Source organism: Pelecanus crispus, chromosome 16 (genome assembly GCF_030463565.1).
Source record: "Pelecanus crispus isolate bPelCri1 chromosome 16, bPelCri1.pri, whole genome shotgun sequence".
NCBI lineage: Eukaryota > Metazoa > Chordata > Aves > Pelecaniformes > Pelecanidae > Pelecanus > Pelecanus crispus.
The window spans coordinates 7,479,200-7,501,397 of record NC_134658.1 but is presented as its reverse complement, the minus strand read 5'-3'; the positions used below and the strand labels follow the sequence as shown (position 1 = coordinate 7,501,397).

The 22,198-nt window shown below is 70.3% G+C and overlaps 1 protein-coding gene across 1 annotated transcript; it reads right to left on the bottom strand.

Moving 5' to 3' along the window:
• Positions 1–92: 92 nt before the first annotated feature.
• COL16A1 (collagen type XVI alpha 1 chain) lies at positions 93–21,692 on the bottom strand. The gene is made up of 70 exons (XM_075722128.1): positions 21,617–21,692; positions 19,489–19,551; positions 19,227–19,344; positions 17,307–17,430; positions 16,940–17,215; positions 16,768–16,848; positions 16,305–16,436; positions 15,836–15,889; positions 14,818–14,853; positions 14,364–14,390; positions 14,135–14,197; positions 13,914–13,955; positions 13,790–13,834; positions 13,518–13,553; positions 13,309–13,371; positions 13,125–13,169; positions 12,949–13,044; positions 12,738–12,776; positions 12,404–12,448; positions 12,114–12,149; positions 11,800–11,916; positions 11,659–11,694; positions 11,504–11,539; positions 11,314–11,424; positions 11,165–11,209; positions 11,000–11,035; positions 10,844–10,897; positions 10,538–10,654; positions 10,426–10,461; positions 10,186–10,293; positions 9,954–10,076; positions 9,824–9,877; positions 9,713–9,754; positions 9,575–9,610; positions 9,327–9,380; positions 9,190–9,258; positions 9,014–9,067; positions 8,811–8,837; positions 8,669–8,734; positions 8,533–8,586; positions 8,384–8,437; positions 8,229–8,282; positions 7,800–7,844; positions 7,588–7,704; positions 7,167–7,202; positions 6,831–6,911; positions 6,608–6,652; positions 6,184–6,228; positions 4,655–4,708; positions 4,494–4,547; positions 4,062–4,115; positions 3,885–3,929; positions 3,718–3,771; positions 3,582–3,617; positions 3,219–3,281; positions 3,006–3,077; positions 2,749–2,802; positions 2,612–2,656; positions 2,312–2,356; positions 2,146–2,199; positions 2,028–2,081; positions 1,840–1,890; positions 1,591–1,680; positions 1,438–1,473; positions 1,257–1,301; positions 963–1,151; positions 818–884; positions 554–730; positions 387–464; positions 93–295 (listed from the first exon to the last, which is right to left on the bottom strand). The coding sequence occupies exons 1-70, from the start codon at positions 21,690–21,692 to the stop codon at positions 93–95; spliced, it is 4,869 nt and encodes a 1,622-aa protein (XP_075578243.1).
• Positions 21,693–22,198: the final 506 nt, after the last annotated feature.

Below are 22,198 nucleotides of genomic sequence, written 5' to 3'. Positions count from 1 at the left end.
CCTCGCCCTCCCGCGGGACAGGCGCAGCCCCCGGCACAGCGGGGAAACAATATTAACAGCAAAGGCGGGGGGCACGGGGGGCGCGGGACCCCTCAGCCGAAGGGGCCCTTGAGGTTTTTGGGCTGGAAGAGGGGCTGCTCCAGGGGCATGGCGCCCAGGCACTCCGCCGGGCTGCAGTGCCCCGTCTTGCCCGGCTGCCCCGTGGCACCCGGGGGGCCGGGGATGCCGGGGATGCCCTGCTGTCCCACAGGGCCCGGGGGGCCCATCTTCCCGTAGCCTGGTGGCCCTTGGGGACCTGGAAAAGAGGGAGAGAGAGGTGGCAGGGTGCGGGGCTGGCAGCGAGCCCCAGCACGGGGCTGGTGGCCACGTGGAGGGAGGGGGCTCACCTGGGGGTCCCGGGGGGCCGCTGTCCCCCATCATCCCCACGCCTTTCTCCCCTTTCTCTCCTTTGGCGCCCGGCTCACCTGGAGGAGAGGTGGATGGAGAGGGGTGAGACCGTGGCACAACCGCGGCACTCGGGGACACCGGGAATGCCCCGGGGAGCGGCACCTACCCCGCATGCCTGGCACGCCTTGCCGCCCCTCTCTGCCGATCTGCCCCGGCATCCCCGGGGTGCCGGGGGGTCCCGGCCGGCCGGGCAGCCCGTCCTTCCCCGGGGGACCGGGTCTCCCTGGGGATGCCACCATCTCCACCGGGAAGTGCAGCCGGGAGGTGTAGTACGCCATCCGCTCTGCGGGCAGAGGCGGCCGCGCTCAGCACCGGCGGGGACGAGGTGACGCCGGGGTGCAACCGGCCCTCGCCCCCACCGCCCTGTTACCGTCAAACATCTTGCTCAGCTCCTGCTGGATGAATCGCTTGATCTCGTCGTAATTCACCACGTCTCCCTGGGGGGACACACGAGGGGCCATCACCACCGGGACCCACAGGGTGATGGGGACCCACACCCGCCCGCCCCTCCTTACCATCATCCCCGGGGGTCCCGGCAGCCCAGGGCTGCCCGCAGGTCCCGGCGAGCCCGGGGGGCCCCTCTCTCCCACGGGCCCCCGCGGCCCCACAAGGCCCATGGAGCCGCTCTTCCCTGGCCCCCCGGGCATGCCGGCTCTGCCCTTCTCTCCGGGGTAGCCTCTTTCGCCGGGGGATCCAGCTTCACCCTGCGGAGACACGGAGAGGCAGGGCTCAGCCCCGGCACCCCCGGCCCCACACGGGGCTGTGGGGTACCGTGATGGCTGCGGCGGCAGAGCCGGGCTCTCCCTCACCTTCTGGCCAGCCGGTCCTGCGATGCCGGGTTTTCCTGGGGGGCCCTGGGGAGACACAGAGGAGCGGGGTGGCAGGGATGTCCCCTGCGCAGGCACCCTGGGGACACCATGGCCAGGCCAGAGGATGCCACGGTCCAGCCCCGGGTCCCACCGGGCAGGAGAACAGAGCCCCTGCTCGTACCTCTTTACCGATGGGTCCGTCTGATCCCTGCTCCCCCTGCAAAATCAAAGCGGAGCAGCGTGAGAGGGCGACCAGCACGGTACCGGTCTCAAAGTGCCCACTGCTCTGGCGTGCAGGGGTCCGCACCATCCCCCCGCACCCTACCGCACTCACCGGCGGTCCCGGGTGGCCCGGCGGTCCTGGCTGTCCTGGCATCCCTGGCAGACCTCGCTCCCCCACGGAGCCCCGCTCGCCCTTCAGCCCCTGCGGGGAGGCAGGAGGGAGCCCGGAGCATCAGAGTCAGCGCAGGATGGGGCCGGTGACCCCCAAACCCACCCCCTGAGGCACCCGGCCCCATCCCAGTGCCCGCATCCCACAGCTGGGGCTGTGGCAGGGCAGGATCCGGCCCCAGGCAGTACTCACCACTCCGGCGAGGCCAGCAGGACCCGGCTGCCCCGGGCTGCCGGGGGGACCCTGGGGGGCAGAGAGCGGGGTGTCAGCTGGGGGGGGGCCGCGGCGATGCCCCCGCTCCCTGCGCCGGAGGGAGGCCCCGCCGTGCTCCCCGCCATAGGCACCGTCCCGGTGCACCGTGGGGGTCAGGTCCGACTTACGATGAGCCCTGGGGGTCCCTGCCGGCCTTGGGGTCCCATGGGTCCGGGCTCACCCTGAGGAAGGCAGCGTGATGAGGGGAGGCGTGGGGTCCCCGCGCCCACCCACCCCCTTGCTCACCTCTGCTCCCGGCCGGCCCGTGATCCCTGGGGGGCCAGGTTTGCCGCAGTCACCCTAAAAGGAGGAAGGGATGCTGTGGGCAGCGCGGTGCGTGGAGACCCTGGCCCAGGACCAAGGTCCCCGGGGCTGTCACCACCGAGTGCCCCCCAGCACCAGCATCGCTCACCTTTGGTCCCGGGAGACCCGGGTGCCCCGTCTTCCCCTTGAAGCCCTGGAGGGAGAAAAGAGCTGGGTGGGGGTCCCGGCTCCCATGAGCAGACCGAGGCAGGCGACCCTGACCCCAGTCTCCGCCGGGGACCACGACTTGCAGCACCAGGCTGGGGGGTGCCCACCCACCCCCTCGGGCTCAGCGTTCCTGGGAGCACGCTGTGGGACAGTCCTAGCTCGGGGGACACCCGGTCCTGGCTGCAGGGACACGCCAGGCACCGAGCACCGGGGAGGGGTGACAAGGAAGGCTGTCACTCACCGGAGGACCCATCATCCCTGGTGGCCCAGGGGGGCCGGGGTCACCCTGGGGAGAAAGAGATAGAGGTTGGGGTTGTTCTGGGGGGTTTGCAGGGTGGCTGCCCCCCACCAGCACCCAGGAGAGTCCCCGAGCCTCACCCGCAGCCCCGGCTTGCCGTCCTTGCCGTCCAGCCCTTCCAAGCCAGCGGGGCCCTGCGGGGACAAGGAGGAGGGGGGTCAGAGGGTGGTTTGCACTGAGGGGCTCTGAGGGTCCCCGAGGGACCCGCTCTGGGCACCCCACACCATGAGAACAGGTCTCCAGGGAGCAGGTCCAGCTGGCAGCGCTCCCCAGGAGCACCATGACACGGGTGGTCCTGTCCCCTCTACCCCCACGGGTGGCATGGGGGGGGGCTTACCTGGATGCCCGGGGGCCCGGGGGGTCCGGGGGGCCCTGGCATCCCCGTGGGTCCGCGCATGCCCTCGCTGCCCTGGAAGAGCCACAGGAGGTCATGGGAGCAGCCGGGGCCGGGCAACCCTCGGCCACGCCGCAGAGACCCGGCCACCAGCCCGAGGGACGAGCGGTGCCACCACGCAGCCACGGCCCGGTGGCACTCGCCCACGGCACTCACCTTCTCGGCTGCGGGTCCCGGTGGCCCAGCCGGACCGACCTTCCCCGGGAAGCCAGGGGGCCCCTAAAGAGAAGAAGGGTGTTGCGTGAGGGGTGGGGGGGCATCATGGTGGGAGAGCCCAGCCCTGCACAGCTCGCCGTCTCCAAACTAATTTTAACGGCTTTGCTCTGGGGCTGCTCTCCACACCCTGTCCCGCAGGAAATGCCTGCATCTGTCTGGGAGAACCCCCTGTCCCCATCGCTGGCTGTCTCCCCAGCCCTGTGGGGACGTGGGGACACACGGCCGGGGCTGAGCATCATCTCCTGGGGACCCCCCCACCGTGCCGGAGCATCGCTCCCCGCAGCCCCGGTGGGACGTACTCACCGGTGGCCCCGGGAAGCCGGGCTGGCCCTGGAAACCCTGCGGAGAGACGAGAGCTGAACTGGACCCCAACAGCCGCATCCTGCCCAACGGGGGTCCCGGGGATCCCCGTCCCCGTGGGCCCCCCAGGGATGCTCACCTGGTCCCCCTTCTCGCCGGCGCTGCCTGGGAGCCCACGCTCACCCCTCGGCCCCTGCAGAGAGAGGGGGGTGAGGTGGGTGGGGAGCACCTTGCTGCACCCGCAGCCATCGCAGCCGCCCCCGCTACCCCGAAGCCCCCCAGGAGCCTATCAGGGTGGGCACCTACCGCTGGTCCCGTGGGACCGGGGAGGCCATCCAAGCCGGGGGGTCCCTGGGAAGGGGAAGAACGGGGTCAGATGGATGTGGCTGGAAGGACCTCAGCCCCAGTGCCCGTGGCAAGGGGGGCACTTGGGAGAGCCCCCCAGCCCCTCTGCCCCCGGCAGCGTGGCCCCGAGGGACTCACCAGCTCCCCCTTCTCCCCAGGGGGGCCCACGTAGCCTCGCTCGCCTTTGATGCCCTGGGGAAGGAAGGAGATGAAGGCCCCGCGCAGGACAGGGGACGAGCTGGGACACGGGGCATGGACGGGAGGTGGGGGACGGATGGGACATGGGGATGGATGGGGCACAGAGAGGGCACGCAGGGGCCACAGATGGACGGGGCATGGACGGAGCGAACGGATGGGCAATGGACAGGGCACCGGGAACACGTGGGACAGGGGATGGATGGGACAGGGATGAGCCCTGCGGGACAAGGCGCTTGATGCCTGCTGGGGTCCCCCCACTGCCGGGCCATGGCTGGCAGAGTGGGGGTCCCCAGTGGGCCCCAGGAAGGGATGCGGGGACACGCAAGGCGGCTGGGGGCTGGCAGGCGCTGCCTGGCTCCCCGCGGTACTCACAGGAAGGCCGGGGGGACCCGTCGCGCCAGGGTAGCCGGGCTGCCCTGGTGGTCCCTGCGCAGGAGGAGGAGGATGCTGAGCCAGCTGTAATGCCCCAGCCAGGTGCCCAAAGCCCACGGGGCACCAGTGTCCCCCCCGTCCCCTCCTCCCGCACCACTCACCGGCTCCCCTTTGGCTCCGGCAAGCCCGGCAGGGCCACGTTCCCCCTGGAGACCCTTTGGAGGGAGAAGAGAGGAGCTACAGGGGGTCTGCTGCAGCCCCTGCCTGGGGCTGTGCCCGCCTGGCAGCCCAGCCGGGCAGAGCACGGGGGCCGCGGACCCGGCCACGGCCCATGGGGTCCGTGATCTCTGCCAGCCCACGCCGGCCCCAGCCTGCCCGGCACCTCCAGGCACCGGGGAGGACCTGCTCAGCACCCGGCTGCGCTCCCTCCACCCACGGTGCCAGCCAAGTGCAGCGGGCTGTGCCCGAGCGTGGCCGGCTACGCTCACACCGACACAGCCCACTGTGCCGCCCACGCTGTGGCCCGCGGGCAGGACCCACGGGCAGCCCTAGTGCCACGGGGCCGTGGAAAGCTCAGTCCTGGGGGGGCCGTGCGGGGTGCCCAGCTCCCGGCATCCCGGCACTGCCCAGGACACGCTTCAGACCGCAGCTCCAGCCTGGTGCCACCCGCTGCCTCCCCGTCCTCCCAGGGCACGCCAGGCATGGGCGACTCGGGCGAGAGCCGGGAGCCCCTGGGCTCCGTGGCACGGGAGCGCTGGGGTGGGTTAGTGGGGTGACGTGGTGCCGAGGCGGTGGAGGCTGGACAGGACACGCTGGCACACCGCAGAGCGACGACCCACAGAGACCCACAGAGACCCACAGAGACCCACACAGACTGTGGTGTTACGGTGACATTAGGGGATGAGGGGACAGGAGCAGGACACGGCTGGCACGGGCAAGAGAGGGCAGGATCCTCCGAGAGCCGCCGGCACAGCCCCACCGCCACCTCATGCTAGGAGGGAGCATGGGTGGGAGCAGGAGGATGAAGATGAAGATGAGGATGAAGATGAAGATGGAGATGAAGGTCAAGATGGAGATGAAGGTCAAGATGGAGATGAAGGTCAAGATGGAGATGGTGGTTGGAGGCTGGCTGACCCCAGAGGAGCTGGGGACCAAGGGAGAAGAAGGATGAGCCCAGGCAGCACGGGCTGCATGGGGGGATCCTCCCGGCGCCCATGAGGGGAGTCCCTAGGGGCAGCCGGGGAAGGGGCGGCAGCCGGGTGCCATCCCGTGTACCCAGCGCACTCCATGGGAGCTGCGACGAGCTGCGGGCACCAAGCCGGGGCAGCAGGTCCCCGGCATGGCAAACACAGGGCCAGCCAGGGGCTGCGGCCGCCCCCGGCACAGCCGGGTCCCCCAGCGCAGAATGGCCCCAACACCGGGCACCGTGGGCAGCCGCACCGGGGCCAGCGAGTGCCAGCGCCAGGTCCCTGAGCTCAGGAAGAGCGTTCCCGAGCCTGCAGACCCCGGGGTCCACCAAGACCCCCTGCGTGGGGATGGAGGAGGTGGAAATGGGAGGATGGAGATGGGGTGGAAGGTGAGGGGGGGCGGCTGGGCTGCGGCTGCTCCCAGGGGGGACAAGGACGGCGGACACAGCCAAACCAAGCGGCAGCGACAGAGGGCACAGAGCAGAGCCGTGCTGGGTCCTTACGGGCAGTCCAGGTGCGCCAGGCGTTCCAGGAAAGCCTGGGGGGCCCTGAGGGGAGAAACAGGGAGGTCACAGCCTGGAACCGGCAGCCGGGAGCCTGGGCTGAGCCCTCGGGGAGCCGCAGAGCGGCCGGGCATGGGCTGGCTCTGCCTCGGCCTCCCACCAAGCCGGGCTCCTGCTCCATCTCCGGGCTGGCAGCGCCTTCGCCTCCGTCTCCAGACTCGCCGGGGGAACAGCCATGCCACGCTGCACCTCCGCCTTGCCGTGGCCCCAGCCCTCTGCCCATCACCATGGCCTCAGGGCAGGGCGCCAGGCACCCCAGGGCAACTTTGCAGTGAGGGAGGGGGGGCTCCAAGCCCCCCAGGACCATAAATAACGTGATGCCCACGCAGCCCGGCAGCCCCCCGCCCCAGGCAGGGGTACTTACGATGGGCCCGGGTGGCCCTGGGGGTCCCCGCAGTCCTGGTGAGCCCTGGGGAGAGACGGGCGCGTTAGGCGTGACCGTGGGGTGGGGACAGGGACCTGGCCCCGCTCCGGCTCCGAGGGGCACCGAGGGACCCGCTGTGGCCCCCGTGGCTGCTGGGAAGGGCTGGGATGGTGGCGGGGGTGGGTAGGTCCGGGACAGCGCTGCGGACAGGGAGCGCACCCACCTGCTCGCCTCTCTCGCCGGGGATGCCCGGGGTGCCCGGCAGCCCGGGATCGCCCACGCAGTCCGGGTCAGGGCTGTCACCCTGCAGAGAGCGGGGATGCATCAGGAGCCGGGGCCAGCTCTGCTCGCTGCCGAGCCCTGCCAAGCCCAGCCACGTGCCCCCCAAAGCAGCCGCCGCTCCCCAAAGCCTCGGCTGCTCCCGCAACAGGGGTACGGTGCCAGGTCCTGCCCCAGCAGGGACCATCCCTGCAGCACCCTGGGGATCGGGGAGCCAGGCCGGCATAGCAGTTCAGCCCCAGGGGCAGGGAGAGGGTACCGGGTGGCACGGTTCACTCACCCGCGCCTCCTCCGCACTCGGGAACTGGGCAAAGCACTGGAAGAAAACCCAGGAGTCACCTGGGGATCCCTTGCAGGGATGCACTGGAGGAGCCGCGGGGCACAGCGGGGCACAGAGCCCCGCATCCCGCACCCCTCGAGTGCTCAGCACTCCAGCCTGCACTGGCCCCTGCACATCGCCCTCCCCGGGGACCCCATCCAGGTGGGTGGGAGCTGTGCACGGGAGCCTGCCTGCGCACCGGGCAGGACCAGCGTGCCCAGAGCGTGCCCAGAGCGTGCCCAGCCCTGCAAGCGCCTGCTGCTTTGCACGACTGCCACGCGAGCTGATGCCCAGGGGCTCGGGAGCACTTCACCCCAAGACCCACCAGGACCAGGGGTTTTTGGACACCAGGATTCCCACCCAGAGGTGGGCAAATACTCACGCGGGCGCAGCTCTCGCTGCCGGGGGCACCCGGCATGCCCCTGTCCCCCTTCTCCCCCTTGACACTGCTGGGCGCTTCGAAGGCTGCCTGCAGCTGGACGCAGTCCCCGCAGAGGGTCTGGGAGAAGGCGGGGAGTCAGGGGCACCCCGATGTGGTTGGGGTGCCCTGGGCACAACCCACAGCGGGAAGGTGCCCCATCCCTCTGCTCTCACCTTCAGCACTTCGATGTTCCTCTCGGCCATGACAGCCAGCGGCCCCTGGAAGAATCATAGAATCATCGAATCGTTGAGGTTGGAAAAGCCCTTCAAGATCATCCAGTCCAACCATTAACCGAACACTGCCAAGTCCACCACTAAACCAATTAAGGGGAGAGTAATAACTTCACGTTTCCTGGCTTGGTGGCTGGATTAGTTTTTAATGAATGCAAAACCAGAAATCAGTAAGGTTGGAAAGGATCTCTAAGATCATCAGTCCAACCATCAACCCAACACCACCGTGCCCACTAAACCATGTCCCAAAGTGCCGCATTTGCCTGTTTTTTGAGCACAAGAGGTGCAGGAGGGAAGGGGACGGTGCCCGCGTTGGGGGGAACATGATGGGTGGCTGCGGGGGGAGTTGCTGCGGGCACAGCCGCTACCTACCAGGTCCCCGGCTGGTCCAGGCAGTCCAGGTAAACCGTTGTGTCCTGGCATCCCCTAAAGCCGAGGAGAGAGCTTGAATATTTAAACCCTGTGCTAGAAGCTGGGCAGGATCGGTTCCCGCTCCCCGGCTGCCGCTCCCGTCTCCCATCGCTCACCTGGCGACCCGGGGCACCGGGGGGGCCGGGGGGGCCGGGGGCTCCGGGAGGACCCTGCAACACCCCAAAACACAAACGGAGAGAGGCAGGGGGTGAGGTGGTGGCGGGCGGGGGGCCAGCGGGCACAGCGCAGCGGGGGCAGCACCCACCTGCGGGCCCGGCTGCGGCTGCCAGGACATCCCGGTCCACAGTCCTGGGGCTCCCTGGGGTGGAGAGAATTGGGAAGAGCGTTCAACGGGGGCGAAGCGGAGCCGGGGGGTGCCCACGGGCGCCCATGGTGCTTACCGGCATCCCGGCGTAGCTGGGGTCCTGGCGGGGGCCGGGCGGGCAGGCGCACTCCCCGGGGTCTCCCTGCGGAGAGAGGAGGTGAGGGCAGGGAGGGCAGCAGGGTGGGAGGGGGGACAGCTCGACCCGGCCCCCAACTCACCTTCTCGCCCCGGGCGCCCTTCTCCCCCTGCGAGGAGGAAAGCCGGAGATGTGCATTAGCAGGCAGCCCCCGCCCCTCCCCGTGCCCCCCACCCACGGCCGGGCGAGCACCGGGGCACGGCTGCTCAGCACCGTCCTGCCCGCACGCTCGGCAGCGCTGCCGGCGCTGGCAGGCACGGACCCCCCGGCACCCCCTGTACGTACCGGCTGCCCGCCGGACCCGGGCACCCCGGGGAGCCCCTGCTGCCCTTGGGGGCCCTGCGAGGAAGAGGAGGGTGAAGCAGCTCAGCTCCAGGCTCGGACTGTGGCAAGGTGGTTTTTAGCCAGTGTCGAGGGGCCAGGGCAGGACGGCGATGCCCGTCCCGGAGGGCAGGACTTACCGGTGGCCCTGCGACGCTGGTCCCTGGAGATCCAGGGGGTCCCACGGCACCTTTGGGCCCCGGAGATCCCTGGAGAGGAAGGACAGCAGGAGTGGGGGGACAGGGTGGGGTGGGAGGGCTGGGGGACGCTCCCTTACCTTGGCACCTTTCTCTGCTGTCATCCCCGGGGGTCCCTGGGGTCCGGGGGGGCCCTGGGGGCAGGAGAGGGTGTCAGCTCCCCCGGGCAGCCCCAGCCAGCCCCCTGCCCACCCAGCGAGCCGCGGCGACAGCACTGTCCCACACCGGCAGGATGATGCTGCAGGGGCGTGACCCCCCCGCTTGCAGCAATCGGGGGGCTGGCAGCCGCCCCACCTCCCAGGGCTGGGCAGCCCAAAACACTACTTACGGGTGTCCCGGGTGGTCCGGCGCTCCCAGGCTCTCCCTGGGAAAAACAGCGTGTGAGAGCCGGCAGAGTGGCATGGCACGGCATGGCACGGCACGGCACGGCACGGCACGGCACGGCATGGGCACCGCGCACACCCACCTGCGGTCCTGGCTGGCCTATCCCCCGCGGTCCCGGCTCACCCTAGGGAGACAGAGGGGCAGTGAGCAGCCCCGAAGACCCCCGCGCCCGGCCCCCCACGGCCCCGCTCACCTGCAGCCCCTTCAGCCCGGCGGGGCCCTGAACCCCCGGCAGTCCCGGCTTCCCCTAAAACACAGCAGGGTCAGCCCCGAGGGCACGATGCCACCGGGCACCCGCGGCACTGTGGGGAGGGGGCACTCACGGGTCTGCCTGGCTGGCCAATGCCTGGGGGGCCCTGGTCCCCTTTGGCCCCAGGTTTTCCCGGGATGCCGACCACATCCAAGAAGTCTCCATGTGGAGCGGGACTGGGCTCGCAGGCGTCTCCCTGCGGAGGAGGGAGCACAGGAGGGGAAGTCGGGGTGGGTGAGGGATGGAGGGGGCGGGTGACACTGGGGTGATGGGATGCGGGTCCCCAACAAGCGTGGGGGTCTCACCTTCTCGCCTTTGGGGCCGGCCGGACCCCTGATGCCCGGCTCACCCGCCAGCCCTGGGACACCCGCCATGCCTGGGGTGCCGGGGTCCCCGGGGCTGCCTGCGTCCCCCTGGCAAAGATAGGGGACAAGGCTGGCACGGGGCAGCGGGCACATGGCACCCCCCAGCCCCACAGCCCCGGAGGGGTCGCAGCCCCCTCTGCCACCCCAAGCCCCGCTGGAGCCCCCTCCCCAACCTCTCACCTTCTGTCCCTTCTGGCCAGCGTCGCCGGGTCTCCCCTGGGGGAATGGAGGAACGGGTCAGGCCAGAGCATCCCCCCAAAACGGGCACCTGCGAGCGCGGGGGAACACTCACCGCTCTGCCCGGGGGGCCGCCCTGGCCCCTCTGCCCCGGTGGTCCGGGCACGGCCAGCACCGTCGCTGCCCCTTCAAGGGCCTGTGGCACGGGAGGGCACTGCCCGCACGGCTCGCCCTGCGGAGGGGATATCGCGGTCGGAGAGGGGCTTCAGGGGCCGGAGCACTGGGGAGGGGGGCCTGCAGCCCCGCTGCTCTCCCCATCTCAGGGCTGTCCCATGCCACGAGTTCCACGGGTCTCAGCTGGGGCAGTTCCAGGGACGGGGCAGGGAGCGGGGTCCCGGGGGGTCCCCGTCGCAGGGCTCACCTTCTCTCCTTTGAGCCCCCGCACGCCTGGATCGCCCTTCTCTCCCGGGAGCCCCTGCACCAAGAAGCCATGGCAGAATGAGAGTACGGCCCCCAATGCCTGGCTCCTGCACCCCCAGGCTCCCAGCACCCACTGAGCCCCTGCACCCCAACTCACCGGTCCGCCCATGGGTCCCTCCTGGCCGCCATCCCCCTGCAAGACATCAGGGTCAGGGTGAGACCCCAAAGGAAGCCAAGGCTGCCCCGGCCCCGCGGGGCGATGCAGCCGTTGCTGCTGCTTCAGGGGGGTGCAGAAAGCGGGGTGGGCATTGGGGTCACTCACCTTCTCGCCCTTGATGCCGGCCAGCCCGGGGAGCACCGCTTCGCCCTGCTGAACATCCCGTATGGTCACCCAGCCAGCACCCACGCAGCCCCGGGGCGGCCAGGGTGCCCCTCCGGCACGGGAATGGGGGCTCAGCCCTGCATACTCACCGGCAGCCCTGGCTGCAGCAGTGCCGGCGGCGGCACACCCTCAAGCCCCTCGTCGGGACCCCGCAGCAGCGCGGCGAGGATGCGGGGGTCGCAGGACAGGCAGGAGTCCCCCTGCGAGGGCAGGGAGAGGGCACGGCTCAGGGGGGCTGCCCGCCGCGCGGGCGGGTGGGATGGAGGGATGGATGCTCACCTTCTCTCCTTTCATCCCGTGGATGCCGGGATCTCCCTGGGGAGGAAACGGAGGAGCTGGGCCAGGCGCTGCCAGCGCGGGCTGGATGGTTGCTCAGCATCCCCCCACTCCGGCTGGGGATGAGCCAGCCCACCCCTCAGCACCACGTCACCTACCCTGTCCCCTTTGGGTCCCGCGGGGCCAGGTCTGTCCTGGGGAGGGGGGAACAAGGAGGGAGCATTAGGGATGCCAAGACAAGCCCCTGCTCTGCCCTCCACCCCACACACCCGCCCTCAAGCCCCTGGGTTCAGACTCACCGAGACCCCATCCTTGCCAGGCGCTCCGGGCGCTCCCCTGGGTCCCGGCTTGCCAGGCAGCCCGGTGGCACCCAGCATCCCCTCGGAGACGGTGGGACACACCTCGCACGGCTCGCCCTGCCCACAGGGACGGTGAGATGCAGCCCCGCTCTGGGGGGGTCCTCGGGGTGGCCCCCGAGATGCCCCAAGCAGCCCCGAGCCGCGGGGACGGGCACCGCGGTGCAGCGGCACCGGCAGGGATTGCTGTGCCCGTGGCCGTGGCACCGCGAGCTGTGGCACAGGCCCCCGCCGGGCCACCCTGCCGCTGCACCCACCTTGTCTCCTTTCAGCCCCAGGACGCCGGGGGGTCCCTGCGGGAGGAAGGGGCTGCTTCAGGGAGCCCTGAGACCAAGGTTTGCCCTGGCAATGCCACCCAGCACCCCCAACCCCTGCCGCCAGCCGTGGTACAGGACGGTCCCAGCCCCAACTGAGGCCGCCGGCTCTCCCAAATCCATCTCCGCGCCAGGGCTCGGATCCCGCCACTGCTCCAGCCAAGCAGCCCCAACCTGGAGCCAAGAAACCCGTCCCTGACCCCGGGCTTTGGCTCCAGGCTCACGGTACTCACAGGCGTCCCAGGCGATCCTCCGGGTCCAGGAGCTCCCGAGCTGCCCTGCAGCCAGAAATGGGAGAGCCTGAGCCCGGCAAGGGCGAAAGCCACGGCCCTTGGCACCCCCCAGCACCCTTCTCCCCCCCGGGGGGGGGTTTCCTGCCCCCGCCAAGCCGAGCCCTGGGCCACCCAGCTGGGCTTGCCCAGCCGGCGGCACCGCGAGCCAGCGCTGACTCAACTGTGGTGGATCCGGCTCCAGCCGGGGATCCCCGGCGCGACCCGCTGCCTGCCGCGCCCCGCTGCCCTCGGGCAGGGCGGGGGGCGGTCGGGACCCCTTTCCCCCCCCACTCACCTTTTCTCCCTTCGGACCCGGGGGGCCACCAGGGTCACCCTGAAAGGGAGAGAGGACGGCGTTAGCCCTGCCCGAGCACCCCGGCCAGCTCCATCGTGGAGCCCTGCGGGGGGCACCTCGCCCCCCTCCCGTGGTGATGCCCACCCACAGCCACCATGTGCCGAGCCAGGGATGCTGCCCAGGTGCAGCCCCATGGCACGGGGGTCCTCACCGGCTTCCCTGGAAAGCCGATCCCCGGAGAGCCCGGCTTCCCCGGGGGCCCCGGCTCGCCGGCCAGCCCCTCGGGTCCCACGAGGCCAGGGTCACCCTGGAAGGCAAAGGAGGGGTGTCAGCACCGCCGCTGCTGCCGGGTGCCCCCACCCTCCCACCCCCTGACCCCCCACCTACCTTCTGGCCCTTGGGGCCCACCACGCAAATCTCTCCGGGCCGGCCCTGCCAGGAGGGGAGCGGGGTGTGAAGGCTCCGCACGTGCAGCGCTGTGCACGGCACGGGGCGGGCTGGTCCAGCAGCTGGACCCCGCCACCCCGGGGGTGCCCCAGGGGATTCCCAGGTACCACCCAGCGCTACTCACATCGCGCCCCGGGCGCCCCGGCTTGCCCTGCAGTCCGCCGTCGCCCTTCTCACCCTTCTGTCCCTGTGGGACAGACGGACATCACCCACGCCATCACCCATGCTGCCTGGGTTGGCACCGGCAGTCCTGGCACCACTGCCGCCATGCCGGGACCCACGGGGCAGTCCTCCCCGCTGCAATGCTGGGACCCATGGGTGGGCTGGACTCACCTTCTGCCCATCGACACCGGCTGCTCCCGGGAGCCCCTGTGTGGGAACAGCAGGGCAAAGTGGGTGCCCATGGGTGGGCTTGTGCAGGGCTTCCCTCCCGCTTGCACCACCGCCCCTTTCATCCCACCACCGCCCCTTTCATCCCACCACCGCCCACCGAGCTGTCTCCTCGGGGCCAGACCCCCGCGCCCCAGCCCAGGGTACGCACGAGATGTGGGGGGGAGCACCGCCGTGCCCCCGCGCTGTGGCCCCATCCGCCGAGCATCACTTACCACCTCTCCGCGCTGCCCCTTCTCGCCCCGCGGCCCCTCGGCGCACTGGGGAGGAGGAGGAGGGAGTGGGGTGAGGGGGTGCAGCAGATTTGAGGGGGGACACGGAGGGTCGGGGGGGTCTCACCTGCACGGGGCCACTGGGGTGGGTGCGCACACAGTCAGCGCCCTGCGAGGGGGGAAGGCGGCTCAGGGGCTCTGCCTGCACCGGCCACGGCCGAGGATGGGGGGCCATGGGGGGCGGGAGTGCTCCCCAGGGCAGCGGGACCCCCATGTGCCAGGGACCCCCGCGGGGAGCACCCCCAGGGCAGGGGGGTCCCTGCCCGGGATGCAGCAGGGGACACTCACGCGGTCGCCTTTTTCCCCCTTGCCGCCGGCGGTGCCAGGCTGGCCGCGCTCGCCCTTCCCGCCCTGCAAGAGAGGGGAGGTGCGGGTGACGAGACGGGACGGGTGTCCCCATGTCCACGCGTGTGCCCACGGCTCCCGGGCAGGGATGCTCCGGGCACAGCCGAGGGTCTGCGTGGCCACGTCCCTGCCAGAGCTGGGCTCTGTGTGTCCTGGGGGGTGACAAACCTACCTTTGGGCCCGGGGGACCAAGCGTAACCTAGGGAGAGAGGAGAGAGGTGTCCTGCAGCGCCCGGAGCCCCACGAGGCAGCAGGAGTGAGCTGCGGTCCCCATCCTCCCATCACCCTGTCCCCAAGTGCCACCCCGGGAGCCCCATGGGGCACACCGGCTCCCAAACATCCACCATCCCCCCGTCATCAGCCCCACGCCTCCAGCCAGAGGTTGCCATAGGAATGGGGCCACATCTGGAAGGGATCAGAGACCTTCCCCGCAGCCAGATGTTGCCGGGCCCCAGGCCAGGAGGAGCGGTGGGTCGCAGGGGGCTGGCAGCGATGGCAGAGCCGCAGGTGACACCCCCAGGCCAGCACCCCGGTGACTTTTGCCAGCCCCAGCTCCCAGCCCAGCCCCAGCAAATGGGTCAGGGTCTGAATTGCCTCCCGCCGGCGCTGCCCGGCAGCACACTCACGTTTGCCGAGGCCGTCTGTGGCGAGCAGGGCGGGCACTGGAAGAGATGAGGATGGAGGCTTGCACCCACTCCATGCACCGCCCACGGCACCCACAACCCTATGGCACCCACAACCCTACAGCACCCACAACCCCGCAGCCACTGCCCCACTCCCCTGGGCACCCCAAACCTGCGGGGCTCACCCAGCAGCACCTCTCCCCACCAGCCCTGGGGTGCCCGTGGGCACAGGGCGATGCCCCGATTTCCCCCGCACTGCATCCCCGGGGCATCGAGGAGAGGGGCTGGCCCGGCACCCGGCTCTCCCTGCGGCTTTGTGGCTTGACCGCAGCTCCGCCGGGCCAAACCAGCCGCTCCAGCGTGCTCCCACGGGATGGCGGCCAGGCAGGATGGGGCTGCCCACGCCCTGTGCCCGGCTGCTGGTGCTGGCGGGGCTGAGCGCAGCCCCCCGGGCTCCCGTCCCCCAGCCGGGGCCAGCCCCACCGCACCCCCTCGCTGGGTGTCCCTGGCTGCCCCTGTCACCCTGCAGGGAAGTGACACGGAGAAGAGGGTGAAAAGCCGGGCAGGCTCGTAGCCCCCGCAGCCCCATAGCCCCCAGCCCACGCTGTGGGACCCCATCTGCACCCTGGGGATCCCCAGCAGGATTCCACCATGGGAATGCAGCAGCCGCGGGGGGACGGGGCCATGCAAGGATGGGGCATGGAGCACGCTGGAGACGCTTCCCAGCTCCGGCTGTGCTCCGGAGATGCTCGGAGGGAACAAAGAGGCCCTTGGCCACGGCTGGGATCGCTCCAGCAGCGGCGGAGAGTTAAGTGGGGCCTCAATTCCTGCTCGGGGAGCAGAGCAGCCACTTCTGCAGGCATCCCTGCAGCTCTGGCAGCAGCAGAAAGTTCCCGAACGGAGCAGGGACAGACCCAGCCCGGGACGCAGATGGGCCCCGGCACCGGTGGAAGGAGAGTGGAGCCAAGTGTGCCGGGACTGGTGCAGCCGGGCTGGGACACCCTCTGCCACCTCCCCTCACCTTCTCCCCGTGATCTCCCTTCAGGCCAGTCCTCCCTGGGGTCCTCACTGGCTCCTGTGGAGAGAGCAGAGCACCCATGGGTGCTACCTGCCTGGGCACCCCAGGGTGCTACCTCCCCATGCACCCCTGGCTTATCCTGCCTGGGGCACCCATGGGTGCGACCTGCCTCGGGCTGAGCCCCAAGCCAGCGGCTCAGCCGGTGCGGAGCGGCAGCGGGGCTGCAGGAGCCCTCCCCTCCCTCGTTCCCTGGCGCCTGGCCGCCGCCAGCTCCCTCCCTCCCCTCGCACTGAGCCTGGCGTGGTGGAAAATGTGAGACAGGGCTTTTCCAGGGGCTGAATCAACGTGGCTGCCGGCTCAGCAAGCAGCAGGCACCAGGCGCGGTGGCTGAGCGCTGCCCACCCCATGGGGCCGGGAGCATCCCGGGGGCCGGGGAGCTGTGCCAGGCTGCCGGGGGGATGCGGGAGCTCACCGCGCCCAGCGGCTCCTCTAGGCAGAAGCAGCGGGTGTAGACCCGGCCCTCGGGCTGCGGCGAGATCTCGATGAGGTTGCTGCTCTGCATCAGCTCCGCTTGCCGACGGGTCTTGGGCGCTTCCACAAGGCACTGCCAGGAGAGAGGGGGGTCACGGGGGGCCGGTGGGGTGCGAGCCAGGAGCCCCAGCCCTGCCTGAGCACCCAGCGCCATTTGGGAGAGGGACGCATCCTGTGCTGTGCCCTGCGCCGGCCACGGGGACAGGCGTCGAGCCATGTCCCCGGGCCGGTGGAGAGCTGCCCCGCGTCCCCAGCCACCGCGAGCAGGAGGTGACCCGCAGGGGAGCTCTGGCTACCAGACCTGCCCTCACCGTGCCTCAGTTTCCCCTCTGGGGAAAACCCTGACCGCGCAGGGCAATGCCAGGGCCCGGCTGGGACTGGGGTGGGGGCTCGGGGGGACTCACCCCTCTGGCCGAGATCTCGCAGCACCCCTCCTGCCTGGCCAGCTCGGCGTCACAGTAGATCTGAGCTTGCTGGATGTCAAACTGCAGCGGGAAGGGGGTGGCAGGTCAGGGGCAGGCAGGGACGGATCCCGCACCGCGGGCAGAGCGTGCCCGCACCCCCACGGGGACTCACCCGCACCGGGGTGCCGCGCACGGCATCCAGCCCCAGGAAGGCATTGCCCTCCGGGGCCAAAGTCCGCCGGGGTGCCAGGGGCTTGGAGGAGATGGAAGCGCAGTCGAGGTGGACGGAGACGGCGCTGCTCTGCACAGCCACCACCACCTTGTGCCACCGCCCGTCGAAGAGGGACGCCACGGCTTTCCCCGCAAAGACGGCGCTGACGAACGCGGCCCCCGGCGCCCTGGCCTGAAACTCCAGGCTCTTCTCAGGGCCGTGCACAGCCAGGGAGAGCTGGGCAGAGAGGGGACAACACCACGCTTGGGGACGGCAGCTTCCAGCTGCCCCCTCGCCGCCGGCACATCCCGCTGCACCGGGGCCGTACCTGGGGGTAGCCCTGCCGGTCGGTGACCTGGAAGAGGTACCAGTGCTCCCCGGTGCTGTTCTTCTTCAGCAGCAAGGTGAGGACGAGGGTGAAGGCGGGGGGCAGCCCGCGGGGAAACACCTGCCTGCGGGGACAGGCGTCAGGGGCAGAAGACCCTGCACTGAGCTCCGACGCCAGCGTTTGCACCGAGGCCGGTGGCAGCACCGTCCCCAACACCCCCACCCACATGGCACCCCCCTGGCAGCATCAATCCAACAGCCCCCACGGGTCCCGCCGGGGTCTGTCCCCACCGGTGGCACCGTGGATGCCGTCGGGGTGGATCCAGTCCCGGCCCCACGCAGCAGCGCCTGAACCCGGAGCTGTTTGTGTCTCAGCCGGACGCGCGGGCTGCGGCTGCCGGAGACGCCAGCACTTATGCAACAGGAGCTGAACACGAGGCAGAGAGCGGAGACGCTTCCTCCCGTCCTGGCACGACACAGGGAGCTCAGCCCGTCCCCCCAAAGTGCAGACCTGCATCCCTCGCGCTGGCTGGATGCACGTGCGATGGAAGGGACCGAGCCCGGCTTGCCCCAGGCACCCCCAACCACCGTCCCCATCCCCGCTCCATGGCACAGCCACCGTCTCCACCGCACACCCCCAAACACGGCCCTCCTGGGGTGGCTGCAGCACCCGGGGCCATGCACTTATCGCCACAGTATTGAATTTTGTCCTCAGGCAGCTGGAAAACACATCCCTGACCCCACAATCTCCGCGGGAAGGATGCTCCCACGCAGGCGGCGGGCAGCCGTGGTGCCCACCTCCCTCCGGCAGCCTGGTCCCCCCTCGCACGGCGGGGAGCGGGGCAGCCATTCCCCAGCGGGACCATGCCCAGCTCGCCCGCAGCCCACTCAACCACTGGAAATATTTGCTTCGGGCTCTGCTCAGCTCCTGGCCTTGGCTCCACCACGCCAGCGATTTTCCAAGCCACCGCTCTGGAGCGGGACCAAGGCGTGGGAAGCAAGCTGGACCCGGTGGTCCCCCCTGCTCTCCGCAGGGCATGGGGCTGTCCTCGTGGGGCACCCAAAACCAGGGCCAGGGCAGAGGGGCACCCATAGGTGCCCAGCTGGGACTCACAACCTGGCTGCCGGGGCCACCCCTGCGCCGAGCGCTCCCCAGGGCTGGCTCTGGGCTGCCTCAGGCACTCGGCCAAGAGCAACACCAGCCTGGAGCATCCGACATCTCAAAGCCATCTAAGGACTTGGCTGCCCAGGTCAGGAGCCAAGGCTGGGTCTCCTTCACCCTCGGAAGAGCCCTGTGCCCAGCGCAACGGTGTGCCAGCCCCGGGGCGATGTGGGGACAGGCGGGCTGGGAGCGGGCAGGCGTGCAAACCGCAGCAGCTTCCTCCAGGAACAGCTCTCGAGGACGCGGACCTGCTTCCACCTTGCCACGCTGCAGCATCCCTGCCAGCCCCTGCCCCTCGGGCACGGCCGGGCAGGATGTGCCGGAGACGGTGGGGCCGAGGGCTGCTCTCCGTGTGCCTCCCCCGGCAAACCCCCGTGGCCCCAGCAAACCCAGCAGTGCTTGCTCGGGGCTGTGCAGGGTTTCGAGCTTGTCTAGACCCCGCGAGCGCCTGCCAAGCTGAGGAGAGCAGACACAGAGCAGCCACAGAGCCGCGCTTGCGTAAGGGCTGGCCACGACCCAGCCGAGCTGCTGCAGCCCGTGATTTACTTTCTAGGAGGAAGGTGGCTCGGGCAGCCCTGGGGCTGCACCACCGGCACCTCTACAGCCCCCCGGGTGCCGCAGAGCTGCCTGGCCCCTCCGGCATGAGTTAAGGGCAAAGCCTAACGAGCTTCGCCCAGGCTCCATCCTTAAAACGCGTGGGGACGGTGCCCGGCGGTGCTCTGGCCACCAAGGGCCACCCCGCGAGCCGCCCGCACTCACTGCGTGGGCTGGACCAGCGGCACAGCGCCCAGCCGCAGCACCACCGGCCCCCTCGGGTTGCGGACTTTCTTGATGGACGAGATCTTCAGCAGGTCGAATCTTTTAATCAGGTTAAAACCTGCAGGGGGGAGCGGAGGGGGTGAGACCCGGCGCTGGCACGGGTGCTGAAGGCTGACGCTCTCCAGGTGGGCACAGAGCCCATCCCCGGGGCGTCGGGGCTGTGCAGGGTCCCCATCCGTGGGGTAAGAGGGGCTTTCCTTACCCGTTACATTCTCATACTTGTCCCCGACCAGATCCTCGTCCCAGAGCTGCGGGCACGGCTCCCCTGCAAGACAAATCAGTGCATGACCGCAGCGTCCCGGGGGGCACGGAGAGGCTGTACAAGTGGGGCCGGACCGTGCGGAGCCCCCCAAGCCCCAGCGGGTCTCGGGGCACTGCCGGGAGCTCACCCCGGCCCCCCGGAACGCCGAGGCCGCTAGCAGCCACAGGGCAGCATGGATCCAGCAAATACGGCTCCCACGGCAGCACCGGCTCCTTGCAAACAGCCCACCAGGAGCGAAGCAGCAGGTTTGGAAGGGACCGGAGGGTGAGCTCAGAGCTGGCCCCGGCCGCCTCCCACAGCAAGTTCACCAGGTGAAATGCTGAAATGCTTTTCCCAGTTGCTGCGTGTTTTGCCTCAAAACAGCCCCGCGGCTGGAATCGGCATCAGGAGTCTCGGCCGGGCGCCACGGACACCCAAGGCGGGGAGATGGCAGCCGGAGCTGCCCGCTGGCCTTCCCGTCCCATCCTGGTGGCATCTTCAGAGCCGGTGGCCCCAGGGGACAGGCGCAAGGGCCGGGCCAGGGGATGGCGAGAGGCCAAGCCGCAGGAAATGCCGTCTCGGTCGCCATCACGGGGATGCTGGTGCTGTTTGCAACTGCGCTGATATATTATTGCTTTAGCGGCATCAGTCCACCTCCGCTGGATGCTACCAGATGTTGGGAGGCGTGAGACAGAAGAGGAAACAACGGGGTATTGAAGGAGGAATTGGTTTTGTCTCTGTTCAGGGCTGGCCTTTGACGATTCACCCGCCTCTTCCCCGGCCCTTGGCCGTTCCCGGCGGCGGCTCTGGCCCCCGCAGCCCCACTGCCCACCTCCGCCTCCGCCCGAGAGCCGCGCAGCACCACGGTGCTTCTCCCCCCGGCTGCCCGCTCGCTCGCACACGGCCAGCGGCAGTGCGGGAAGGTGCCCCTCACTCTCGGGACCCCCGGTGTGGCGGCAGCAGAGGGGGCTGCGGTACCGGAGCCAGCCCCGCCGGCACGCGTTGCAACCTGGGGCAGAGCTCCCTCCCGCCGGCGGTGAGATCATCTGCAGCGGGGCCCGGGGCGGAAAGCGAGGCATAAATCACCCTGGGTGCGATCCGCTTTGAAGCTTCTCCCAGCCCCATCGCTCCCCCTAAGCGAAAACCTCATCTCCCCAACCCTCGTTTCCCTAACGAAGGGCCCGGAGCCGGGCGGCCGTGCTGCACGGGACAGAGGGTGCTGGCCATGGAGTCCCTTGCACGGGCAAAGCCGGGCAGCCCCGGGGCTCTGCCGGGACAAGCCACCGCTCCACCCCCGCAAAGACTGATGCAACCGCGGCTTCGCTGCCAGCGGCTCCTCCCCGCCATCCGCCTCGAGCTCACCCCGAGCCGGGACGCAAGCACAGCAGCCCCACAGCCAGCGAGGCCTCGGTGGGGACCCCCGTGGGCTCAGCCATCGGCCCCCTGTCCCCAGCCGCATGGGGACAGCCCTGAGCCCTCCACCGTTGGCGTGCACCATGGCCGAACCTCTTCCCACCTCCAAGCCGGAGGCCAAAATCCCTTCAGGAGATCTGTGCACGCTCGCCGCTGCCCAGAGCGGTCCTGGCTCACCTACAGAGCAGCCCCCGCTCGCTCCCGCCCGGACCGGGCTCCCGCACATGCTGCTGGACCGCTCTGGCCAGCTGGTGGCAAGCGCCCCGGGGCCAGAGCACGGCCAAGCCGGCTCCCTGCGTGAGCACGGGAATGCCGCGGGGCGTTCCCAGCACTTGGCTGCTGCGGGGGTGATGGTGGGGTGTCCCCGGGCCGTCTCCCCGCAACGGGACTCGCTTGGCTCTCCCTGGCGCCCTGCCTGCATGGGATGCTGAGCAAAGCCCCGAAGCCGGGGCAGCTGGTGCTCAGCAGGGAGCCGATGCCTGCAGCCGCCGCTCCGGCCACCGGCGTGCCCCTGCACGCCGTCCTGGCACATGGGGACCCGGCACGGCTCACCGTGTCCCCTGGCCACCTCTGCCCCGTGATCCCTGGATCTGAGCAGCCCTCCTCTCCCCAGGGACAGGCAAGGAGGGCGCCGCTCCCATGCGGACCCCAAGCCGTTGCTCCCTGTACCCCTTACCTTCTGCTGGCGGCAGCTCCTTCCCCTCGCAGGCGCTGACCAGCCCCGCGAGCGCGAGGGCCCAGAGACCCCTCATGGTGCCCGTGGCAGTGGCTCGGGGCCAACGCGGCTGCCTGCAAGGGAGGGAGATCAGGCAGCGGCGGTACGGGCATGTGGTGGGCACCATCCTGCACCCCCGGAGCTCGCCCACGCTGGGACACTGCCAGCAAGGCCCCCAGCACGGAGCTGATGCTGACCCACTCAGCCATGGCTCAGGCAGATTTTGGGGGTCAGCGTGGCCCCTATCCACTGCTGGCTCCCCCGTCTGCTCCACAAGAGCCCAGCGTCCCGGCGTTCATGGGTTCAGCCCAACCTCAGCACCTGGTTTTACTCCAAACATCTGGAAACGCGGAGGCTGGGGTGCCCCAGAGCAGAACCGGGCACCTCCTGCGCAGGACCCCCTGGGAAGGTCTCGCTCCCTCCTGTTTTATCTCCCGGTCCCGTGTGGATGCCCGGGGTGGCCCAGGCCCCGCAGGTCACCCCGACCTGGCCTCCCTCCTGCCTGCTTCCTGCCACGAGGCAAGGCAGGCCTGCCGGCAGCCG